The following is a 26,444-nucleotide window of genomic DNA, read 5'->3' on the forward strand; positions in this document are numbered from 1 at the left end:
TCTCTAAGTGATTTTATTGTTGATGAAATGTAGTTAATAATATTTGAAAACACAGCAATAGTTACACCAGTATTGTACGAATATGTTGCTCATGCTGCACACCAGACTTTTAAGCTACCAGAACACATGTTTGGATTTCTCTAAACATATATGCATTCATGCATACATACATACATACATAAACATACGTACATACAGTGATCCCTCACATGTATCTTGAGTTACATTCCAGAGACCCCCTTGGTAGGTGAAAATCCACAAAGTAGCAGCATTAGATAGTCATCCCTCACCATATCACAGTTCACTTACTGCTACTTTGCGGATTTTTATCTGTCACGGGGGTCTCTGGAACATAGATCCCACAATAGGTGAGGAATCACTATTTACATTTTTTTTAACCCCTGAGACAGTGAAGCTGCAATTAGTAAGGGATGTAATAGAATAAGGGATGATTCTGTATGTCCTTGAAATTTCCTTTGCCTGTTTTAAAAGTCTCTTGGGTTACAAGTTCTGGTTGGACATTTTGTTTCTTTCCATCAGTCTATCAGTTAGACTAACTGAGAGTATTTAGTACTCTACATAATATTACAAAGAAGTATTGTTGGACATTGGGCTTTGTTAAGGTTTAAATTAGAAGAAGAGTAACTGAGTTGAGAGTTTTAACTTTTTTTTCCCCAGTCCTGGGAATTGAACCCAGGCTCCCACATATGTACTCTACCTCTGAGCTAAAGTTCAGCCCACTTTTAACATTTTTATAACTTTTTTTTTATAACTCTTACTGTGAGTGTTACCGAATCATTTTATAATGTCAGTTAAACAGTTGAGCAGAACAATTTGCTTGAAGCCATTCCAGTGTTGAAATTTTATTAAAATATCTTTCTGAAAATGATCATCAATCACTTAAAATAGATTCATTTGGGTATGTTTTAACAAACCATGATGAATTGGAGTGATTGGATTTAGTTAATTATTTATGAATGCTTTTTCCTCTGAAGAATTTCTGCTGGAAGGAATGTCACCCCAAGATGTATTATCAGACAGTATCTCACTCAGATTACCACAGGCTAAATAGAATATATGATTCCATGTTAATATAGAAGGTAGTTGTTGACAGATCTTATCTCTAGCTCTAATTTAAATAGCTACTTTACTGAAACCCTATAGTAATCTAGGAATAGTACCTTAGGAAGGATTAGAAAACATTAGGGAACCACATATGTCCAGTATTTGCATTTTTATTTAACAATGTTAACTGTCCATGTGTTAAGACTTTTAAATCTTCAAATCAGGGTCGGCATTCCTTCTCTTTGGATTACATAGCATAATAACGTGTAGAAATCATCTCACACCGAAGAGCATTTCTTCAACTTATAGAGGGCTCGATTCTCATGTACATCCTGGACTGAGTCATCTTCATCTAAGGTCCTGGTCCTATGACCTTCCTCATTATACACTTTTGCTTTGTTTCTTTCTCCTGTGAGCAAAATAACTTTGTACATAAATCAGACTAAAAGAGATTCAGGTTTTCAAAACAGACCTAGTATCACTGGTAGTCTTATAATACTTTTGATCTAGACATAGTATTGCATACCTGTAATTTAGGAGGCAAGAAGATAATGTGTTCAAGCATGACCTAGACTACTAACCAGATTTTATCTCAAAAAATAACAAGAACAAAAGGCCAATTTGGTTTTAGGACTTTTCTCAGGTAGGGTATAAAAAGGCTGTGGTCTAGAACTGTATGAGGAAGTCTAGTTAGCCTGAGGTGGTTTCTGGATAAGACAACTTGAAGCTTAATTTGGCTCCACCATTATCTAAATTCTTTCTGTGTGTTTGCCATTCGCTTGCTTGAAACAGTCTGGCTACCTACTCCATTGTGGCCTCAAACTTGATACGTAGCCCAGTCTAACCTAGAACTCATGATCCTCCTGACTTGACCTCCTGAGTGCTAATACCACCAGATGTGATACTATTGCCTCAGTCCTTCAGCAACCACAATTCCAAACTAACTTCTCATGCTAAGGTGTCCTACATCGCATTTCTAATTCATTTTTTTCTTACCTCACTTCAAAAGCCTTGCCAAACTTACTCTTTAACATTATGGGCAAATCAGTCCGTAAATGACACAGATTCATTTATAAAATGTAGTGAGACAATGCTTTAATTCTCCTTATTTATGTTCAGCAACGTAATTCCAGTTTCAGTGTTTCTGCTGTTTCCTTCCCAGTACGTGGCAGTACACTGTAAGGTCTGAAGTATAAATTACGTTTGAGCATTTAATTTAACCAACTTTTAACATCTTTTTAAATAATCTGAGGGCCAAAAAGAGCAATATTATTTATCTTCTATTGTTTTTCCTCTAGGAACATTTTATGGAAGTAATAAGAAACCAGGAGTTTGTGCTCCTCCCAGCCAGTGAGATTGCAAAGCTCCTGGCCAGTGATGACATGAACATTCCTAATGAGGAGACTATACTGAATGCACTTCTGACCTGGGTCCGGCATGATTTGGAGCAGAGACGGAAAGATCTCAGCAAGCTTTTGGCCTATATTAGGCTACCTCTGCTTGCACCACAGGTACTTGTTTATAGGGATTTTTTTTCCTTTGCCTATTCTATCAATAAGATAAAAAAAAATTTTACTTACTGTTTTCAATCCAGAGGTCTTGACTTACCTAAATTGCATCAATTAACATTCTTGATTTTAACTTAGTAATTTTAATTGACTCAGCTATAAACATGCCCTATCAATTAGAAGGAAATGAACACTAAAAGGATCCCTGTACTCTAAGAACTAAAAAAATGTACATTAATTCATTTGTTACATGTTTAAGTATCAGCTAACTGCTGGATTCTAGTTATACATAGGTCAATAAGATACGGTATCGGTTCCAGCTCTGCCATTTTAAAACTGGGACTTGGCATACTCAGACACCTCCATTTCCTCATCCGTCAAGTAGAGGGAATATCCTTTCTGACTTGTCTCACAGGTTCTGGGAAGTAAGTATGCTGTAAGAATTAAGAGACAGCTGGTAGTACATTGAATACAATCAGATATATCATATTTGCGTACATAATTTTTACTTTTTTAAATACTATAAAATGTTACCTTTACTTGTAGTAATGTATTAGTGCCTGCAATGTAAGCAAAAATTCCTCTGCCTTAACAAAGAAAACAGTTAATGCTGGAACTTTACAAGAAGTACCTCTCTCTTTAGAAGTAGAATATTTGGAGATAAACTATAATATACAGGAGTGAAACTTCATGAATTAACAGCAATCCAAGAAAAATAACATAATAAAATGTTTCCCTTGTGATTAGATTTAAAAAGAAAGGAGTTATTTTTATACTGCTCTCTAGCAAATTTTCGAAATAAAATAAAATAAAACCTGAAAGTCTTATTATGCATTTTAAGCAATCTGTGCAATTAAGTGATCATGAAAATTTACTGTGATTCTGCAGCTTCAAATATTTATATTCACTGTATTTGAATGATTTTCATAGACCTTTAAAATGCCTGCTATCCCAGATTCTGCAGATAATCATATCCATAAGTTCTTCTTAGAGTTGAAAGGAACTTTAGAGTTGATTTAGTCCAAACCCTGTGGTACAAATGAAATAACAAACCAAAAAAGGAAAACCATATGTTTAAAATTACAGTGATTGCATAAATTCCCATCCTTCTGTACTATAGTATTTTTTGTGGGTTTTTTGGCCTTGATTCTTGGCTAACATCGTAGAGTTAATGAGAAGCAGAAGTGAGATTTGAACTCAAGGAGGGTCTGTTTCTTTTTCACGAAACTTTTTTTTTTTTTTTTAAATTTTATTTTATTTTATTTGAGAACATACTGTACAGAGGGGTTACAATTACATGGGCAGGAAAATGCATACATTTCTTACCAAGCATTGCAGCCTCCTCCTTTGTTTACCCTTCACCTCCCTTCCCAGCCTCCCCCCTCCCCCCCGTCACGAAACTTTTTTGCTTATAGAGCATATAAATTTAAAATTACTAGGTGTGGTAAGAGGAAGGAAAAAACTGATTAAAACCTAATGTGAAAGCCAGCCACAAGTGGTTTATACTTACAATCAGGCTATTCAGAAGTCAGAGATCTGAGGACTGTGGTTTGAAGCCAAGCCTGCACAGCAAAGTTCGTGAGACTCATCTCTAATTAATCACTAAAAAGCCAAAGTGGACTTGTAGTGCAAGTGATCAACCTTGAGGAAAAAAGCTAAAGACAGCATACAGGCCCTGAGTTCAAGCCCTAGTGCCAGCACCACACACACACACACACACACACACACACACACACACACACACAAACACACACACACACACACACACACACACACACACACACACACACAAAAACCATAATGTGATTACTGCATAATATAATGAGATTAAGCCTGTGATAGTTAAATGAACATGACATTGAAATAATACGAGTGGCCTCCAAAAAAATTGATGGTGGGAAAACAAGGAGGGCATCCTGAAGTGCCATCTGATATCTGCCATGGGTTTGCCACCCAAAAGAGGGATACAATACCCAGGAGAGATAGAGATTATGTGTTGTTGTGAGTGGTGAGTGAATATATTGTGTTCTGGAATTTGAAGATGGTTTTCCTGACTTAAATACAGAAATGAAAGGAGAATGTCAAGTGATGGTGCTAGAGGGAGAAATGGACCAAACATGAAGAACCTCCTAGTCCTGTCAGCAAGTTTGGATTTCATCCTAAAAGCCAGGAGGCGGCATGTGTAGACTTTTATAACAGCAGTGTGTAGACTTTCATAACAAGAATGGCATAGCTATAATTTTATTTAGGAAACATTATTGTAATTATATTGCAGAGAATGCATTATGGTCAAAACCCATTAGGAAGGCTGTTGGTATTCAGCCAAGTAAAATAGGCAGTTGAACTAGAGAGAAATTAACCAGGCTGAAGAACTATCTGGAAGAGCAAATTGACACAACAAAATGACTCACTAAATGGTGAAGGGCACAGACTAAAAGAGGGACCTAGAATCATCCAGACTTGTGTGACTAGATTAGTAAAGCTGCTGTCATGAGACAAGGAACATGGGAAGAAGAACTAGTCTGGGAGTAGGAAAGGAAGTGGGAAAATCATGTTTCCAGAATTTCTTGGCATCTTTAATCCTCCATGAGTCTATGAAAAACAAAATTGAAAACTCCTTATTTAGGTTGTTGAACCAAGGGCAAGAGAATGACACTGACATATGTGTTAGAGGTGGCTCTCTAGCAATTACTAATGTTCACTGGTTGTTCCCAAGCCTGGCTCAGTTAACTAGAAACTGATTCTAAGTTTCAGAAAGAGGAAGTGTTAATATCATCAGATGCTGCAGAGAAGACCAGTAAGAGGAGGAAAGAAAAGCTTTAGATTAGCCCAGCAATTTCTCAAAGGGTAGAATCAGCAACATGTGGGAACTTGTTGAAATACAAATTCTGAGGCCTATCCCACAACTACTATGAAGTGGACGCTGTCCAGCTGTGATGTGTAAGTCTTCCAGGCATTTGATGTGCCCTCACCTTTGAGACCCACCATCCATGTGAGTCATCATGCTGGAAGAAGTGACTGCATTGAGTTGGCCTCGTTTCTTTGCTATGGTGATGATATTGGTGCTCTGGTATTGTGACACTTGGAGACAGGTGATGACTTTGATTTTGGATTTTTTCTCTCTTTGTAAAAGTGAAAGGTAACATTGTAGAATTAGTTACTAAGTAAAGTTTTGAAGTCATTACTAAAAGCAACCAAAAAAAATTTGGATTGTGTTGTATGTGTTGTTTAAAGGGCCGGCAAAGCTGGGCACTGGTGGCTCACACCTATAATCCTAGCTGCTCAGGAGGCTGAGATCTGAGGATCATGGTTCAAAGGCAGCCCAGACAGGAACATCCATGAGACTCTTATCGCCAATTAACTACCAAAGAACGGGAACTAGTGCTATGGCTCAACGTAGTAGAGCACTAGCTTTAAGCAGAAGAGCTCAGGGACAGTTCCTAGGCCCCAAGTTCAAGCCCCACAACCAAAAAAAGGTAGGAAATATGATAGTTGTTAAAAATGTCTAATGTCTATCAGATAACCTTTTTAATTTTTTTTCTTTTTTTTTCTTTTTTTTGTTGGTTTTTGTCAATTCTGGGACTTGAACTCTGGGCTGGGCACTGTCCCCAAGCTCTTTTGCACAAGGCTAGTGCTTTACCACTTAAGCCATAGCACTACTTCCAGCTTTTTCTGTGATTATTGGAGATAAGAGTCTCTCAAAATTTCCTTCCAGGCTGGCTTTGAACCATGATCCTCAGATCTCACCTCCCCAAGTAGCTAGGATTATAGGCATAAGCAACTTGAACCCGGCTAATAATAACCAATTTTTTAAATTGAGATTAGGTCTAATAATCTAGGGAATTTACATTGTGACAGTTTTTTCCTCAGTGATAACCAGTTAAATGAGATTTTACCTGCTTTATTAATATGAAACATTCTATTTAGCCTAGTTAGAAGGTGTTCAACTTACATGTGGTAATTTTATTATATTATATTCAACAATAAATCTTTGAAATGATGTTAACAAGTAATATAGCCAAGCACAGTGGCTTATTCCTGTAATCATAGTTATTTGAGAAGCATAGATTCAGAAAACTAGTTCAAGGCAGCCAGCCAGGACAAAAAGTTTATAAGACTTCATATCAACCAATGAAAGCTGGATGTGGTGATATATGCCTGTCATCCCAGCTGTGCAGGAAGCCTAAACAGGATTGTAGCCCAGGCTAGTCCCAGGTATAAACATTCAAAAAATAACTAAAGCAAAATGGGCCCAAGGCTGGCAGGCACAAGGCCCTGAGTTCAAACTCCAGTGCACTTCAATAGAAATAATATGTATAAATTATAATCCTGTACCGAGTGATCATTACAAAGTGGCTTTAAAAAGGGAAACTAAATAATTGAAAAGACAAGTGCTGGTGGTCATTTTATTTTACTTTTTCCTTGAGTATTATTAAAAATTGATTCCAAGTTCAAGAAGAATAAAGTATAAACATCATTAGGTGCTACAGAGAAGACAGCTTTGTAGACTTGATCAAATTTTAAACAGGGTACAGAAAATACTAAGGCATGCTTACATTATTTAAAATATCTTAATACTTAAATTGTGAGTATTCCCAGTGGTACTCTGAATTATTGGTTTGAATAACACAACTTTTTATTTTTCCTGAATTTTAAAATGCTATACAAGGAAGACAAGGGGGTTACAATTTAACATGTTCATCTATGTGTCCAGGGCTTCTTGATCAAAGTCACCACTTCCATCATTTTCCCCATCTTGTTCCTTTCCTCTCCCCAGACTCATTTTACATTTCCTACTTCCTTTACCACAACATATGTATATTGAGCATATATGTATATTCTTGCTGTATTAGTCCCTTGTATAAACTTTTTTTTCTATGGAGTTCATAACTCACCTATAGCCTTCTAGTGTGTGAGAGAATAGGGTTAAAGAAGTCTGTAGCAAGCAAATGTGAGAGCAAAAATAAAATTTGTACAAAGAAAATGTGCCTTCTCTGTTCCAAACATTTTCATATTAATGGTTTCCCATCCCTTTGTGTCAGAGAAAGCATTCACAAAGTTGGAAGACTATATAAGAATTCATATTTTATAGTTCTCACTCACTGTGTACTGACTAATTTAGTACCTTCCATTTTTTAATCTTACTCTGGGATTAATGTTTATGTATTTTTCTATATCTCTTTGCCCAACTGTAATTAATCTCACTTATTAATAGGTTATAAAGACTGTCACCATGCTAAGGAATGGATTTTATTATTGCTACTATAAAATCTAAAACTACTTTCTTTTTTTCTTTTTTTTTTTTGGGGGGGGGGGTCCAGTCGTGGGTCCTGAACTCTGGGCCTGGGCACTGTCCCTCAGCTCTTCAGCTCAAGGCTAGCGCTCTACCACTTGAGCCACAGCGCCACTTCCAGCTTTTTTCTTTTTGCTTATGTGGTGCTGAGGAATTGAACCCAGGACCTCATGCATGCAAGGCAAGCACTCTACCACTGAGCCACCTTCCCAGTCCCTCTAAAACTACTTTCTACATCTTATTTTTGTATTTATTTTTATTTAGAAAGGACAAAAGTACATTATAAGCAAGTTAATTTAATGTTAACTTCAATTGCCAACTCAGTGTACTCACTAATGGTTTCTGTGGCCAATGTAACTGTTTTGTGTGCATGGAAAAAAATGTGGAAAGTTAATACTAGAATTAACATTCTGCATAGGTCATGAGACTTGTGTCTTAATTAGGTATTTATTGCCTTTGGCTTTGTAAGCTAAGATGCCAAAGCCACATGCTTTTCTACTACTTTTGTTAGAGACCTTTCTTTCTCTACAGTTACTGAAATCTGAGCATCCAGCACCAGTGGCTCATGCCTATAATCCTAACTTCTAAAGAGGCTGAAATCTGAAGACTATTATTAGAAGCCAGCCCAAGCAGGAAAGTCCGTGAGACTCTATCTCCAGTTAACCACGAAAAACCCAGAAGTGGAACTCTGGCTCAAAGTGGTAGAATACTAGCCTTGAACAAAAACTCTTAGGGACAGCACGTAGGCTTAGGACCAGTGCACGCCTGCGCGCACACACACACACACACACACACACACCAGAAACCAAAAAAAAAAAAAAAAAAAACCACTTATTCTCAACATAATTAGTCATTAAGGAAATGCAAATTAAGGCTACATTTTTGTACATATTCCACTGATTAAAATAAAGTGATACAGAGTTGTTGGCAAGGATGTACAGAAACAGTCTCATCTAGTGCTGGAGAAGCTGTTTAGGGAAATAGTTAAAATTTTTAAATTAAGCAAATTCAACATATGACCCACTAAGTCTACATCTAAGTATCCACCCAACCATAATCAAAATATATACACAATAGCTTCCTTAACACAAGTTTCCTTAGCACCTTTACTTATAGAATCTCATACTGGAACAACCTGTGTCCACCAAGTAGTGAGTGAAGCTACATTTACCATGATGCCATGGGGTGTTACCACTATAAAAAGATGTGACGCCCAGTTTATGTTCAACACAGACAAACCCAAAATCGTGCTATATAAAGCAAAAGTAGTATCTGGATGACGGTATATGAAAGAATTCAAAAAAGACCAACCTAGAGACCCTCTAGGAGCTGTGAGACAGAATAGGGATGAGCAGTATGTGGGCATCTAGCCTCTGAGCTATTAATAATAATGCTCCTGAACTATTTCTTGGGAATGGCTACACATTTTGGTACATTTACAAAAAGAAATCATTGAACTGTTTACTTAAAATCGATTAATTCTGAGATTTAAAAGATGCCTTAACCCATTTTTCTCTCATATACAGAAGCTAGATCTAAAATACCCTGGGACATGATGAATTATACAGAACTCTAGGCTTCCACACACAGTGAGACCAAAGGAGTATATTCTTAGGGGAAGAACACAAAGTTATAATGCCTATGTGCTTTTTATCATATCATATATTAGGTAAAATATTAAATATAAGTATAAAATATATACATATAAAGTTATATATATAAACTAAAAATAGTTTTAAAATCTGTTGACTTGGTAGGCATTCACACACAGACTGTGAAGGAGGATATACCCTTAGGGGAGAAACCGAAAGGTGTAACTTCTCTGAATATTTAAAATACTATCTATTGAAATGAACCCCAGGAAATAGAAACATGTCGGGAGCTGAGGGGTTTGTTTGAAAAAATGTTGACTTGAATTTTTTAAGTGTGGTACTTTCTGTTTGAAAGCATCATTTATTCTATATCCTGTTTTCTTAGTGACTCAATATACATACTATTCTTTTTTAGTTTCTAGCAGACATGGAAAATAATGCACTTTTTCGGGATGACATAGAATGTCAGAAACTCATTATGGAAGCAATGAAATATCATTTACTACCAGAGAGACGACCTATGTTACAGAGCCCTCGGACAAAGCCTAGGAAGTCAACTGTTGGTACTTTATTTGCCGTTGGAGGAATGGACTCAACGAAAGGTATTTAATAATATTTAGAGAAACTGGGGGCAGGGAACTTTAATAATTTAAATATATGATCTAGAGTTCTTCAGCGAAATGGCTGGATATATGATCAGGGCAGGTGAAGAACAAGGTGAGCCTGGACTGTAACCTGAATGCCAAAAAGTAAGAAGACGCTCAAGGAATGGGGGGACACAGGTCACAGACCCATGGAATAGCTTATAGGCCCACCAATGTCTCAGACTGGAATGACTGGGGCACCAAAGTAAGCAATGATAGTCAATGCTAATAACTTACTAAATTGGTGTTTAACACAAATGAAAAACAAAGTGGGCAAGTTCTTCCTTACAGTTGAATGCCAACTAATGTAGCAGGAAAAATATGACTAGAAAAATTAATCTTTGGTGACCATCAAAATACATTCTGAGCATGCTTACTTGGAACATCAGAAATTTATAATGCTGCAAAATCAGAAAGTCTTGGAGCAGCCTTGACACTCAGAAGCTTTCAGATTTTGGAGCATTTCAGAATATGGGTGTTTATAATAGGGATACCCTGCCAGGAAAGGCTGTGCAAATATTCCAAAATTTTCAGACTGTCATATGAGAATTTTCTGGTACCAAGTAGTTTGGATAAGGAATTTTCATCTTATAATTTCTAATTCAGTCAGCAATTATCAATGGAGGCTAAGGGCTGCTGGGTGAGAGTTTAGGTACAGAATATTTAGTCACGGAGTATCGCCAGGCACATGCTTATTAGTTACAGAGAATAAAGTAGTATCTTTACAGCAGAGAAAACTGGCATACAACCACTTAACCAAAGATCAGGCTAATGTTCCCAGTGGTGAGAAGCAGCAGCATGTACTCTGAGAAAATGTACTGTCAATAACTTAGCGGCTCATCTGAGCCTTCTTGCCAAAAATGTACAACCCTAATCATGTTGAGAATAGTTCTACTAAATGGCTTGTTTGTCTGTAGTATTAAAAAAAAAAAAGTCAGGTTCAGACTAGGCGTCAGTGGTTCACATCTGTAATAGTAGCTAGTTGGGAGGTAGATACGAGGTCACAGTTATAGATGAGGCAGGGAAAAAAGTTGGTAGGATCTCCAAATCTTGTCCAATGGCTGGACACTATGGTATGGACCTGTCATCCTAGCTATGCAAAAGATATAGACAGGGAGATCAGTTTCAGATCAGCCCAAGCAAAAGAGTTCAGAAGACTCTCAACTCAACTGAAAATTGGGCATGATGGTGCATTTCTGTCATGCCAGCTATGGCTGGGAGTATATGTAGGAGAATCACACTCCAAGAAGGCCCAGACAAAAAGTGAGATCCTATCTCAAAAATAGCCAGAGCAAAAAGGGCTGGAAGTGTACCTCAAACAATAGAGTACCTGTCTATCAAGTATGAGGCTCTAAGTTCAAACCCCAATGCTGGGAGGAAAAAAAAAAAGGAAAGCCCCAATAGTGGGGAGTGTGGTTCAACTGGTAGAACATCCACCAAGCAAGCAAGCTAATGTGAAGTCCCTAAGTTCAAGCCCTGGTATGGAAGGTTCAGACATTGTTGGAGATCATAGGAGAAATAATAAGATATGTCAACTATTATAATGCATCATCATGGATCTTCTTTTGCTGTAAAGGTTATAATTGACACAAATGGCAAAATCCAAAGGAAGTTTGTAGTAGATAATAGTATTGTAAAATGTTAACTTCCAGATTTTGATGTTTCTGTTATATGGGGGAGGAGGGATTGTTTGTTTTGGGGGGAGTTGTTTGTTTTTGCCAGTCCTGAGGCTTAAACTCAGGGCTTCTTTGAGCTCAAGGCTAGGGCTCTTCCACTTAAGCCATAGCATGCCACTTCTGGCTTTTTCTGAATAGTTTATCAGAGATAAGTCTCAGAGACTTTTCTGCCCAGTCTGGCTTCAAACCATGATCCTCAGATCTCAGCCTCCTAAGTAGCTAGGATTACAGGCATGAGCCACCAGTGCCAGGCTTCTATTGTGTTTTTATAAAAGAAGTCTTTGTTTTGAAGAAGACATAATGAAGTATTAGGATCATCATTTCTTAGTTTACTCTTAATTCAAGGGAAAATGCATGCATGTATAGAAAGCAAATGTAAAACAGGCATTTAGGAAGTCTTGGCTCAAGGCACTGGTGAATTCTTTGTTTCATTCTTGGAATATTTAATACTTTTAGTGAAAGTAATAGCAATGCACAGTATACAAGGTGCTACTGGCTGCAAGAAGGCATTCTGTATAGGATCTCACATGGTACATTGACTCGATACTTTGTATTCCCACTGCTAATAGTCTTCATCTTATGACAATACCTTTCTGGCCTCCAGCTACCTTTCTTCTTTTCCATCTTAGCTCCTTCCCTTACTTCTGTTACAGCCACCTTTGGCCTTACCTGTCTGTCTGTCTACCTATCTATCTTACCTGTCTAATTTTTTGTGGCATTGGTGTTTGAACCCAGGCCCTTAGTAGGAGGTACTCCACCACTTGAGCCAGGCCTCTAGCCTTTTTGCTTTAATTACTTTCCAGAGAGGGCTTTGCAGTTTTTCCTTGAGTCAGACTGGATTAGGATCTTCCCAAGTAGTTTATATAAGTTTATGTCACTATACCCAGCTGATTTGTTGAGATGGGGGAGGGGGGGTCTCACTAATTTTTTTGTCTAGGCTGACTTGAACTTCAGTCCTCCAATCTTCCCTGGCCTATCACTAGCTACAATTACAGGTGTGCCCACCCTTTTCATTGGCTTCTTCATTTAACATGCCAAATATTTTACCCCACATCAGTGATACTGTGTTGATACTCTCTGTTATTTGGATGTTCTACCCCTAATAATGAAGTTCAAGGCAAGTCAACATCTTCTCAAATGTCAGCTTAGCAAAGAGGCTTTTCATGAACATTGAATAGCAACTTTTTGTTTGCCACTTTCTATCTATTGTCTTAACTAGTTTCCATCTCCTAACCTGCACTGTTTCTTCATATACCTCATTATATTTATTTATGGTCTGCCTGCCTCTTCTCAAGTCTGTAAGCTCCAGAAAAGCCACTCAAATAAAGCCATCTCTGATTACCTTCATGTCACCTAACCTGTCCATGCTTTCTAGTCTTTATCTTACTGGATCCTCCGCTAGTATTTGATGCTGCAAGCATGCCTGCCTGCTATACGCATTCAACCTCTAAACACTGGTTCTTTCCTCCCACTCTTGAATGTCACCTTTCCACCTCTTTTGACAGATAACCCTTCCCTGGTTTATCTGTAATGTTCCAGGAGAATGGGTAGGAGAGAAGTTACATAAAGATAGAGGTACCAGATTGTACAGAGGCTTCCTGGGGAATAATAAAAGTAGTTTTGTTAATGCTAACAAATTATACTCATATATGTATAATTTCATAAAGTAGTCAATAGTAGTGGCACATGTATTTATGTCACCTCTATATTACTATTAAGGAGCAACAAGTATTGAAAAGTATGATCTCCGTACAAATATGTGGACTCCTGTAGCGAATATGAATGGGAGGAGGCTGCAGTTCGGTGTTGCAGTGTTGGATGACAAACTGTACGTGGTTGGAGGCAGAGATGGACTGAAAACTTTGAATACTGTAGAGTGCTACAACCCCAAAACAAAAACTTGGAGTGTGATGCCTCCTATGTCTACACATAGACATGGCCTTGGTAAGTGGAACTCTGGATTTGATCGCATGGATGAGGCTTCTACAGAATTTTGCCTTCTGTCCAGGCAAAAGGCCAGTGTGGCAGCTGTGTTGATAGTAGCCTATCATGAAGCATTTCTTCTCAGGCTTCCTATGATCTAAGACAGAGAAGCAAAATACACAAGCTCATTCACTAAACATGCAGCCAGCAGCACTAGTGAAAACATAGCACCTGAGGTGTTTAGGGAGTATGATAGTCTGACATACCACTTTTTTTGTACGTGCTCTGAGTTGGCAATTAGTATGACCTAGCTGAAGTTGAGTGCTTATTAAAAATCTTCAGCATTGCTAGGTGCTGGTGGCTCACACCTGTAATCCTAGCTACTCAGGAGGCTAAGATCTGAAGATCAAGTGCACTTTGAAGCCACCCCGGGCAGGAAAGTCCATGAGACTCTTATCTCCAATAAACCACCAGAAAAACTGGAAGTGGCACTATGGTTCAAGTGGTAGAGCCTTAGCCTTGAGCTGAAGAGCTAAGGGACAGCACCCAGGCCCAGAGTTCAGGCCCCACAACCAACAAGAAAGAAAGAGAGAGAGAGAGAGAGAGAGAGAAGCAAGCCGGAAGTGGTGCTATGGCTCAAGTGGCAGAGCACTAGCCTTGAGCTGAAGAGCTGAAGGACTGTGCCCAGGCCCAGAGTTCAAACCCCACAACTGACAAAAAATAATAATAATAATAATAATAAAAACCTTCAGCATTATTGTTTTTCATATCAATATATACCCTCTAGTTTTTAAGCAGAAGTGAATTGAAAACCCAGAAAATTTTTGAAACAGCACCAAGAATATAATAGAGATTTTTCTTCTTTTGTTCAGTACGTTGCTGAGCAGACATTGTTAGCATGCACTGTGTGCCTTACCCTCATTCTATAGGTTACACATGAGGAAGATGCTTTTCCCTCAAGGAACTGGTGGTATGTTCTCCAATGCATAAGAGAATTTAAGGCCCTCCCTTTTGTTGGCAAAATAGAAATAATTGTTTAATAAAAATTAAGGGAATAGAAATAAAATGAGCTGGGTCTTGAAATGCTGTGTATCACCCAGCTTTTACTGTAGAACAAACACTCCAAGATGTAGAAGCTGGGCAGTTCTTTTGGTCTTAGCTGCCTTGGGTGAGCTCTGCTACTTTCCATAATCTCTACTGGATTTTCATGGATCTTGTGATGGACTAGCTGGTTGGCTGAATGATCTATGATGTCTAGTGGCTAGCAGATTGGAGGCCTGGGCAACAGAACCAACTCAACCAGATGTGTCCAATCAGAAAGCAGGCTAACCCAGTCTTCCCTCACATGGTGGCATCACAGGATTTCAAAACCAGCACAGAGAGGCAAGTTCCAATGCACAGATTATTTTCTCAAAAAATTTACACCTGTTTTGTGTCATGTTTACTTATGTCTCACTGGGCAAAATGAGCCAGCTCATTTAAGTCAGATGAGCCAGCTCAAAGTGAAAAAATGTAGACATGGATTCATACTCATGAGAGGAACTATAGAATCGCATTGCAAAAAGGCATACATTCAGAGGAAGAACAGCTCATTGCAGTTTGTGCAAGGTTTAAAACAGTTCCAATAAAGAACTTGATAGGTCATTATAAAAGATGGCTGCATGTGTAAGATGGCTCAGGCCTGTAACCTTAGCTACTCAGGAGGCTGAGATCTCAAGATATAGATTCCAAGCTAGCTTGGGCAAGAAAATTTGTGAGATACTTCTCTCCAGTTAACTACCAAAAGCCCAAAGCAGAGCTATGGCTAAAGTGGTAGAGCTCCAGCATTGAGCAAAAAAGCTTAAGCTTAAGCTTAAGCACCCAGTCCATGAGTTCAAGGCCTGTGTCCAGCATGCACACATGCACAAAATAGCTTGGAGGCAACAAAGGTATAGATGACCTCTCTGCCATACAGTACTGAGCACCAAAGAAGAGGCTATCCAAAGGTTGAGTAGCCAGAAATGAAAATTAGGAATATAAATTGATATGGTAGTATAGGTACAGCAAAAAATGAGCAAGTATTCTATTGAATGTAATTATGATTCATTGAAAGATTCTCTCCCACCCCACCCCCTTTCCTTTTGTATCTGAGGCCCTGGAACCCAGGGCCACATATGTGCTAGGCAAGTACTCCCCCAGTACACCCCTTCTCCCTCACCCCTCAATAAGAAATTACTCTTAAGTTTCAAGTTGGATAATAAGTTTCAAGTTTGATAAGGAAGCAAAATCCGAGGGTTAGGGCTAAGGTACTAAGAAAAGGAGATTAAAATTTATATGAAACTTAACAAAGAAAACTATAAGACATTACCCTGGAGTCCATAAAATCAGCTATTACAGAGACACAAAATGTGTGTGTGTGTTTGTGTGTGTGTGTGTGTTTTCAGTGCTTGGGATTGAACCCAGCACTTTGTGCATGCTAGGCAAGCATAATTCCACTGAGCTACACCTCCAGTCTAGAAAGTACATTTTTGAGGATGAGTATAAATTGGGGCTTAGTATAAAATGAAGTCACTAAGCTGGGTGCCTGTGGCTCACAACTGTAATCCTAGCTACTCAAGAGACTATGATCTGAGAATCATGGGTCAAAGCCAGCCTGGGCAGGAAAGTTCATGAGACTCTTATCTCCAATAAACCAATAGAAAACCAGAAGTGGCGCTGTGGCTCAAGCGGTAGAGCACTTGCCTTAAGATGAAGAGCACAGGGACAGCACCTAAGCCCAGAGTTCAAGCCCCATGACCAACAAAAAAATAAATAAAAATGCAGAGTCACTGTAATACAGCTGCATACTTCTCCTTAATTCTAATTTATGATCAATCATTGCAATATATAGAATTTGATTGTTGGTGATTTAGCTGTATTTTATACTACTCAGACCATGTATGGAATATTCTTTAGTTCTAATTTCTATGTGAAAAGGTATCATTGATCCACAGGAAATTCATAGGATGATCAGTAGTTCAATTTATTTTCTCAAAAAATGTTAAGTTTTTGTTTCGCTCACTCAAAAGTTTGAACTTACAAAATAAATTTTAAGTATCACTCTGTTATCTCTAAATATGTGAGATTTTTATGAAGACTTTATTTGAAAAAGGGTTTCTACTGCTAAAATTTATTTTGAGTCATTGTTTAAGGGGTAGACAAGATGGAACTTTTTTCTTCTATCTACACATATTTTATTATATAATATATATATGCTTATTTTATATACATGCATGTAAAAATCTTTGTGGATAGTCTATAAAGCTGGTAATATATACCTTGCATAGCTATGTGCATAGTTATTTCGTATGCAGTATGCCTTATTTGTAGATTTATTATGTGTAATTTTGGCCAACTGATCAAAAGTAATTTTTTAAAAATCAAAATTTCAAAAACAACGAATCTTTCATTCCCTTACATGTATTATGCAGCTCAGTTGATGGGAGAAAACTCACAGCATTATCACCAGCATATTTACATCATTGTTTGATCCACTGAGAATTATCCTGCCCTTAATTTTGTAAAAGACAGTATACTTCACAAAAGAAAGGTAGAAATGAATGTGCTTTATTAAAGTAATTAAGTTAAACTTTGAGGTTTGTTGACAGGCAGACATTTTAGCAGAAGTTAGTGCAGGGAATTATAGGGAAAAAAATTAAGCATCCACAGTACAGCACTAAATTTGCATCCTAAGCACTCTACAGTTCTCACCCACGGCGGGCTCTTGGTAGCACATGTCTGCAGATACCAGAGATCTGCTATATTTCATAAGTAGATAGCAATCAGTACTCAATATGTGACAACTGAGTGAAATAATGCATTGCTTTAGGTCAGATGTGAGTGGTCAATATTTTTATATGGCCATGATGCACAAATTATAGTATGATTGAATTACAAAGGATTTTTTGTCTCTCAAATGAGGTATGTGTGTCTCACTTGGCCATGATCATGTCACACTCTTCTCAAAACCCTCTACTGGATCTCTATCTCATTCAAAGTTAGATCTTCAGTCCTCCTTCCTATATGCTCCCCCTACGTCACTGCTTAGCCAAACTGACCACCTTGCTGTACTTCAGACACACTATGCATGCCTCACGTCCTTTGCACATCCTGTTCCCCCAGACATCTCCATGTCTGCTTTTAATTGCATCCATGTTTGTACTCAAATGTCATCCTGTCATATACATTTCTCCTGACTTTGTCATTTTGCTTTACAAAAGTTTTTTAATTAGCACTTGCCAATACCTAACATATTTTGTGTCTATTTCCTGACTGAAGCATAGGATTGCAGTGACCCATGAGGATGCAGTCCTTATCTGTTATGTTATTCTGAGTACATAGCACTTAGTAGAAACTTTAGTAGATGTTTGCTGAATCACTTAACAAGTGACTCTGGCTTATCTGAATCATCCAAACAGACTGTAGTATCCAGTGAGGCTGCAGTAAAAAAAATTCCTATCAGTTTGAATTAATAAAAAAGAAATCAAAATACTTCTCTAATATATCTGTCTTAAATTCAAGTTATGGAAAAATGTTTTAAGTTATGGTAATGTAGGTATCTGGTACAGTTGGAAAATAACTTTCCCCAAAAGTTATTTTGAGAAAATAACTTTATCAAAATACTGCCTGGACAGCTTTTAAGGACCCAACTAGCATGCTAGTTGAATGCCACCTACGTACCTCCTAAGGACAGTGGTACAGAACCCAAATGATGCTAGCATACATGTTTGATTGGTTAAGTTTGCATGTTCAACTAGAATGTGATATTTGGAACTGGTTACTCTTTCCTGCCTCCTTGCAGGTGTGGCTGTGCTGGAAGGCCCCATGTATGCTGTGGGTGGGCATGATGGCTGGAGCTACCTGAACACAGTGGAGCGATGGGACCCCCAGGCTCGCCAGTGGAATTTTGTAGCCACTATGTCCACACCCAGGAGCACAGTGGGAGTGGCTGTACTAAGTGGAAAGTAAGAAAATAGTTCAAGCTTCATTTAAATCACCGTAAACCAAATTTATTGCTACGTGAATACTTTGTTTTGGAAAAGCTTTTAAAACAATCTTTTTTTTTTTTTTTTAAGAGTTCTATATATGGGGCTGGGAAGGTGGCTCAGTGGTAGAGTGCTTGCCTTGCATGCATGAGGCCCTGGGTTCAATTCCTCAGCACCACATAAGCAGAAAAGGCTGGAAGTGGCACTTTGTCTCAAGTGGTAGAGCACTAGCCTTGAGCTGCAGAGCTGAGGGACAGCACTCAGGCCCACAGTTCAGGCCCCACGACTGACCAAAAAAAAAAAAGAGAGAGTTCTAAATATGAATAATATCTCAGTCTTAAATTGGGTTTTGTTTAAATGTGCAGATAGCATATATTTCTAGTTACTTCATGAGTAAAGAAAATATATGCAAAGTGGCGCTGTGGTTCAAGTGGTAAGAGTGCTCACCTTGAGCTGAAGAGCTGAGGGACAGCGCCCAGGCCCAGAGTTCAAGCCCCATGACCAGACCCAAAAAAAAAAAAAAAGGAAGGAAGGAAGGAAAGGTATGCAGTATTCAATATTAAATTTTGCAGTAAACATCTGGTGGTTATCTACCTTTATGATGGTATGGTCTTGGCCCAGCACTAGATGGCTCATGTTTATAATCCTAACTACTCAAGAGGCAGAAATCTGTAGGTCATGGTTCAAAGGCAGGTGTGGCAGAAAAAGTCTGCTGAACTCTTCTTTTTCTTTTTTTCTTTTTTTTTGGGGGGGGTGGGGTCATGGGGCCTGAACTCTGGGCCTGGGCACTGTCCCTCATCTCTTCAGCTCAAGGCTAGCGTTCTACCACTTGAGCCACAGCGCCACTGCTGGCTTTTTTTCTTTTTGCTTATGTGGTGCTGAGGAATTGAACCCAGGACCTCATGCATGCAAGGCAAGCACTCTATCACTGAGCCACTGTCCCAGCCCATGCTGAACTCTTATCTACAATTAATTGACAAAATGTTGGTCTTAGAGATTTGATTCAAATGGCAAAATACCAGCAATGAGCAAGAAAGCCCAGTAAGGGCTGGGAAGTTGGCTCAGTGGCAGAGTGCTTGCCTCACATGCGTGAAGCCCTGGGTTTGATTCCTTAGGACCACATAAGCAGAAAAAGCCAGAAGTGGTGCTGTGGTTCAATTCAAAGTGGTAGGGCACTAGCCTTGAGCTGAAGAGCTGAGGACAGTGCCCAGGCCCAGAGTTCAGGCCCCATGACCGACAAAAAAAAAAAGAAGAAGAAAGCCAAGTGAGAGCACAAGGCCTTGAGTATGAAGCCCTAGTGCCAGCAATGAAAACAAAACAAATAACAACAACAACAACTAATATATACATATATATGATCTTTTTAAAGTAGTGTAGTTTCCATCAGTGCTTCCCTAAAAATTCCTTCTATCTTTTTTATGGTTTATCTTGCTTCTCTTCTTTCTTATTTTTGTAAACTGGTGAACCCCAGAATGCCTCTATTTTGATCTAAAGAAATCAGAGTTGCATGAGGTCTTTCCTCTAGCTCTTGATTACCCAGAGATTAAATATGAATCATTTTCAACTTTCTTCTGCTATGAAATGAAGCCCCTCTGTGGTTAAATACAACTCGTTCTGTTTTAGTCCTTTTGTATTAGCATCATTTCCAGAAAGAGAGAAATCAAGTTTGAAATAGAGACTTAAAATTATGTGTAGAGGGGCTGGGAAAATGGCTCAGTGGTAGAGCGCTTGCCTTGCATGCCTGAGGCCCTGGGTTTGATTCCTCAGCACCACATAAGCAAAATGAAAAAAGCCGGAAGTGACTCTGTGGCTCAAGTGGTAGAGTGCTAGCCTTGAACTGAAGAGCTGAGGTACAGCGCCCGGGCCCAGAGTTCAGGCCCCACAACCGGACCCCAAAAAAAAAAAAATTATGTGTAGAATTGTGTTATAAGAAAAATGAGAGCATATTACTGGAGTATTTTATATTTTATGACCCAAGATCTTGTTTGATTTTTAGTACCATCATAAGGTATATGGTAGATAAAAGCTTTTTTTAGATGTAGCAGTTCCCATGTCCCTCCCCTGACATGTTTAAACATTCATGGTTGTGTATCTTTACTCACCCATTGATAGAAGATCCCCCCATCAGAGAATCAGAAAATAAAAAGAAAGGAAAAAAAGCCAAATAGCTTCTTCTCAGCTTTGACCTTTGGATTTAAAATTTAGCCTTAAGTTTTGGGGCTAATATTTGCTCTGTACAACTCTCTTAGTTTTTATTTCTAAAAGAATAACTGCCTTCTTTATCCAAACCTGATCTTCAGTTTGGATTTTCTTTTTCATATATACCCAGAGTGACATAATAAGTACGTGTCATTTCTCTGGTAGCATACCTTTTCTCTCAATGACACATAAGTTGACAGTCTGTCTTACCATGGATAACACTTTAAGTTTAGTGAAATGCCATAAGAACAGCCTCCTTGACTTCAGCACAATAACAGCTATTTCTTATTTCTCATTTCACTTGTTCTTTTTACAGACTTTATGCAGTTGGCGGCCGTGATGGAAGTTCCTGTCTCAAATCAGTAGAATGTTTTGATCCTCACACCAATAAATGGACACCATGTGCACAGATGTCAAAAAGGAGAGGTGGGGTGGGAGTAACAACCTGGAATGGGTTGCTGTATGCTATTGGAGGACACGATGCCCCCGCATCCAATCTCACTTCCAGACTCTCAGACTGTGTGGAGAGGTAATTTCCTGTGAAGGAACAAATGTCTGTAATACATCCAAACAGCAACTCGAGCAGCTGTCATTGTAGGCAGGTGTTTCTGAGTCCTGTGAAGATGGGGTTATAACATTCAGAGTTATAATGAAGTGAGCCAGTTGTCTCTCCCTCTGTCCCCCCAGCAGCCTACTGGGGTTCTTCTCCTACATTCCTGCCTGTTTACTTAAACTTTCCCTTAGGACTGGACACACTGTTTATTAATTGACTGATATGTTAAGCATCCTGTGTGTGTTCTTTACTGGACACTGCACTTAATCAAAAAAGAAATGGGATTGATAAATTCAGAGAATTAATTAGGGGGTAGAGTTTTTATTAAAAAATAAAAAAGCAAAAGACTTAGAAATATATATGGACCAATCTGATATTAAATTAAATTTTAAAATAAAGGCTAATCATATTTCTTAACCAAGTCATCTAAATTGGTCTCATGAAACTCAACTTAGTGGCAGATAGAAAGCCCAATAGCAATAGAAGGTTGGATAGTAGGTCAAATTCCCATTTGATAAATTCTACCCAGTTCGAGAAATGGAGTACTAATGGAAGGGGTGAGATCTGATCAAGATGCATAGTTCACATAAATCAACATTAAATTGTAGACTTCATTTGAAGATTTAAAAAATATTAAAGATGTCATTTGCTATGAAGTGTCTGCTCTTAGATGTCTTTGGGCATTCTAATTACAGTGCTTCATAAAAGAACAAAAAGATCCAGAATGATTCTTGTGGGTGCAAGGTAATTTGGAAGAGTTTATTTGACACATATTCAACAAGCACTCTAAAAGTCTCAAAGCTGTTTTCAGTCTTTTAAAGAGTATGCATCTGAGCCAGGTTCTGGTGGCTCAAGTCTGTAATTCTAGCTACTCAGGAGGCTGAGATCTGAGGATTGCAGTTTGAAGCCAGCCCGGGCAGAAAAGTCCATGAAACTCTTAACCTCCAATAACCACCAGAAAACCAGAAGTGGCACTGTGGCTCAAGTGGTAGAGCACTTGCCTCGAGCTGATGAGTTGAGGGACAGCATTCAGGCTCAGAGTTCAAGCCCTACAACCAACCAAAAAAAAAAAAAAAAAAAGATGTTCAATATATTAACAATAGTATATACAAGTCTGAAGAGTACAAATATGTTGACAATGTTTAGCTCTAATTCTAAAACTTTGTTTCAGATATGATCCCAAAACTGATATGTGGACCGCCGTGGCATCTATGAGCATCAGCAGAGATGCAGTGGGGGTGTGTTTGCTTGGCGATAAGTTATATGCTGTTGGGGGCTATGATGGACAGACATACCTTAACACAGTGGAGGCCTATGACCCCCAGACAAATGAGTGGACCCAGGTATTGTGTTTCTGTTTTATTGGCATCTTCACTCAGCTTGTGAAAAAGTTCTTTTGGTAAAGAAATGCTTTTTAACTACATCCAATATCAATGTATATCACATAAATATGACAAAGTCTCCTCTTGATTAAATTTGGAAGGTGGAAGAGATAAGCTAGAGGGCTTGATTTCCACAGGATTTCGTTAGACACTATGCAGTTACTTAGTGCCAGCCTCCCACCTTAGCAGAAGTAGATGTGAATGACAGGCACAGAGCCCAAAGAGAGAGATTGCTGAGACGCATTTGGCTTAAATCCTTATAATACATAATACTTTATGACGAATCACTCTGAATCAAAATGGGTCTGTAACCACATTGCTATTTTGTCTACGTGCCATTTGTATCACTAAAACTAACGTTATAACCATAGTATCTGAAAATAAATGTTTTGATGTCCTCATAATAGACAAGAGGGTATTTATGAGATTACAAAGAAGCCAATTCCCAGCCCCCCAGCACCCTTGACCCTAAGCAGAAGGTGACTTTATTGTATTTAGCAGACTCTCTAAGCTGTACTTCCTAGCTGCTTCTCATGAAAGTGTCACCAAATCACACTGTAGACACTTTGTACCATGGTATTTTGAGGAACGTTTCTAATAACAAACAAACATTTTGACTTAAATGATTTAGATGTTAATATTTCTACCATACTGTAAATATTTGTAGTTTTAAAATAGATACAGCACAACTGACTGAGATAGCAAATGAAATTCTCTTATAATTGAAGATGGCTCTTTTTTAAAATCTCATGGTACATAGACTAATTCAGAAGTCCTTTTGGTATTGGGGATTTTACTGTTTTCTAATACTTTCTTAATACCCTAGCATGTATTGAAAAACACACTTTCAATTGGACACTGATGGCTCAACCTGTAATCCTAGCTACTAAGGAGCCTGAAATCTCAGGATTATGGTTCAAAGCCAGCCCTGGCAGGAAAGTCCATAAGACTCTTTATTGCCAATTAACTCCCAAAAAAGCCGGAAGTGGATCTGTGACGCAAGTGGTAGAGTGCTAGCCTTAAGCAAAAAAGCTCAGGACAGCACCCAGGCCCTGAGTTCAAACCCCAGGATTGGCACACGCATGTGCGTGCGCGCGCACGCGCACGCACACACACACACACACACACACACAAAAGCACACTTTCTTAGCTTTTTCCATTAGTCATCTTCTTACTTCCAAATACTAATATTTTTTAACTGTTTTGTTCCCAGTACCTAAATTCTTACTGGTTTCAGACTAGTTCTTCATAAAGCATTCAGTCCATAATTCAACTATGAATTCCAAGACAGTAAATGAAATGTTTAAGAATTGTTTCTTAGCCAGGTGCTCATAATTCATGGCTATAATCCTAGCTACTCAGAAGGCTCTAAACCTCCAATTAACCAGCAAACAGTGAAAGTGGAGACGTGGCTAAGTGTTAGAGCACCTGCCCGAGTGGAAAAAGCTGAACAACAGTCAGTATAAGGTCCTGATTGGCACAAAGATAGATACAAATGGAGACTGTATTCCTCCGTCTATATCACTACCCCTGTCTTACTGTCACAGAGCTACTTGTTATTATTACTCTGCTAAAAAGTAACTGAACGGGTTTAGAGTTTGCCACCAGCACATAGGAGGCAGTCGGTGTGGGTTATGGCGGGCCTTCTCTCAGATGGCATGGCAGTCAGTAGAGGACACTTGATAAGTTCTCCAGACAAGTATGGTTAAATGATTAGTGCTTTTTTTATCATATTCATACTATATTTTGGTCAAAATATAGCTTTTATGTACACTCAGTCCTTTCTATTAAAACACAAAAATCATCTTTAAAAAGGGGCAAATACTGTGCAATCTTGTGATCTACCTAGAACATCAGTAGAGGGTCCACAGAGAAAGGCCAGGGGGCACAGGGCTGGGGTTGCAGGAGTTGGAAATAGTCTGTTTCTGAATTTGAACAGTAAGAATAGTATTATCCCCAGTCATTTCCTTCAAATCCAACACCTCTCTCTTTCGTTTCTCTTTAGGTTGCACCACTCTGCCTAGGAAGAGCTGGAGCTTGTGTTGTGACTGTAAAGTTATAATTCAATGCTTTGTTTTCTAAATGAAGATACCTTCTTCTTTCACTAATGTTGTACAATTATTCTACTATCAATGGATACATTTTTAGTAAGTGCACAATGCCACATTCCTGGGCACAAAGTGCCTCATCTCAAAGTGAAGATATTAAAACAAGGAAGGAAGGAGTCTATGGACCAATGGTAAAGGCACATTTCTCCATAACTCAGAACTACAACCAGTGGATTTTGAACATACATTCCTAATAGAAAATCTGAGGACAAGTGCACTGCTCCAAAGCAACCCATTGCTAACTAGGAGTTTCATTTCTTCCATAGTCAAGTAAACTCTACTCACATTGTCCCGATTTATTACAGTGCAGACATAACAGATAAAACTTCTAGAATACTGTTTTATAAGTTTATCCTATGAGTTACAGTTATTTTTGTTTAATCACAACCACTATTTTAATGACTATACTGTTTAGTTTTTCACAGATAGCTATTACTCTTTGGTTATGAATTTTACTTCTGAAGTTGGCTTGGTCCAATAAACGAAGAAAAACACTAAAGCATTAAAATAATAATGACCAAATAGGATTGATGTGATCTTTGCATGATTATTCAGTATTCATTCCATTACATCCAGATTTACCAAGAACTATATGTATGATATTCTTCAATTGAAATTAAAATGTTTTACATTAAATTTAAGATATGCAAATTAATGTAGAGAGAAAAATACTATATACCTGTAATGTTATTTCACCTAACTAGTATTTAATTATATGGATTACAACAGATTATTTGATTTTGTCTTTTGATACTCACAATTCTTATGTCCTCAAGTTTTCATTTCCTCCCTGCCTTGTTGCTTTTGTTTACTATAATTAATAATCTATTGTGCTTCCTTGTACTCAAACTGTTTAACAGAATGGACTAACTGAATGTTTGAAGACCAGAAGTTTAGATATTTGTTACCCAGAGTTTTGTACACTTGTAAACTCTATAATTACATATGTGAATGTTAGTACTCTCAGTGAGTTATTGTTCGCAAAAATGCACTGGGCAGTAAAATTTTGTGAAATTTCCTATTAATTGTAATTCACTAACTTAATATACAATAAGTATAAACTAAATTCCCATCTTTTAAAATACATTGTTATAGTAATGTATTATATCAATGTAACCTTTATTTTAGTTGCTTTTTTTAAAAAATTGAAACAAAATAGCCTCTCTTTTAATCAATTAATTTTAGATGTACATGAAATGTTTCTGTCTTGGAAAAGAAAGCAAGTGCTTCTGTTCCCAAGCTTATCCTTTGTTCATTGTACTGAGAAAATAGTGGTGGGAATAGTATGTTATATGTTAATATTTTATACATTTTTTATTATATCAGATATGAATTCACATGTTTTCTCAACAAAGATAGATCAGGCTATAGAGATACTTACGTGTTCAGGAGAAGCAAGGTAAAGAGATGAAGAAGCTTAAGAAACATATTTCAGTAACAATATCTTCAATATATATCACCTTCTTGAGGAGACTGAATGCTTATGGCCATTGGCCCA

The 26,444-nt window shown here is 38.0% G+C and overlaps 1 protein-coding gene across 6 annotated transcripts in view; it reads left to right on the forward strand.

The window, feature by feature from the left end:
- Klhl5 (kelch like family member 5) overlaps positions 1–26,032 on the forward strand; it is a 59,972-nt gene extending 33,940 nt beyond the window's left edge. For all 6 annotated transcript variants that reach the window (XM_042678245.1, XM_042678243.1, XM_042678240.1 and 3 more), the window contains 7 exons: positions 2,364–2,576; positions 9,874–10,060; positions 13,498–13,722; positions 18,521–18,683; positions 21,220–21,432; positions 22,628–22,799; positions 24,844–26,032. In XM_042678245.1, the coding sequence (XP_042534179.1) occupies positions 2,364–2,576; positions 9,874–10,060; positions 13,498–13,722; positions 18,521–18,683; positions 21,220–21,432; positions 22,628–22,799; positions 24,844–24,900 (1,230 nt within the window). In that variant the 3' untranslated portion in view covers positions 24,901–26,032. The remainder of the gene's footprint in view (positions 1–2,363; positions 2,577–9,873; positions 10,061–13,497; positions 13,723–18,520; positions 18,684–21,219; positions 21,433–22,627; positions 22,800–24,843) is intronic.
- The last annotated feature ends 412 nt before the right edge of the window (positions 26,033–26,444 follow it).

Source organism: Dipodomys spectabilis, unplaced genomic scaffold (assembly GCF_019054845.1).
Source record: "Dipodomys spectabilis isolate Male_0828 unplaced genomic scaffold, ASM1905484v1 ptg000043l, whole genome shotgun sequence".
Taxonomy (NCBI): Eukaryota; Metazoa; Chordata; class Mammalia; order Rodentia; family Heteromyidae; genus Dipodomys; species Dipodomys spectabilis.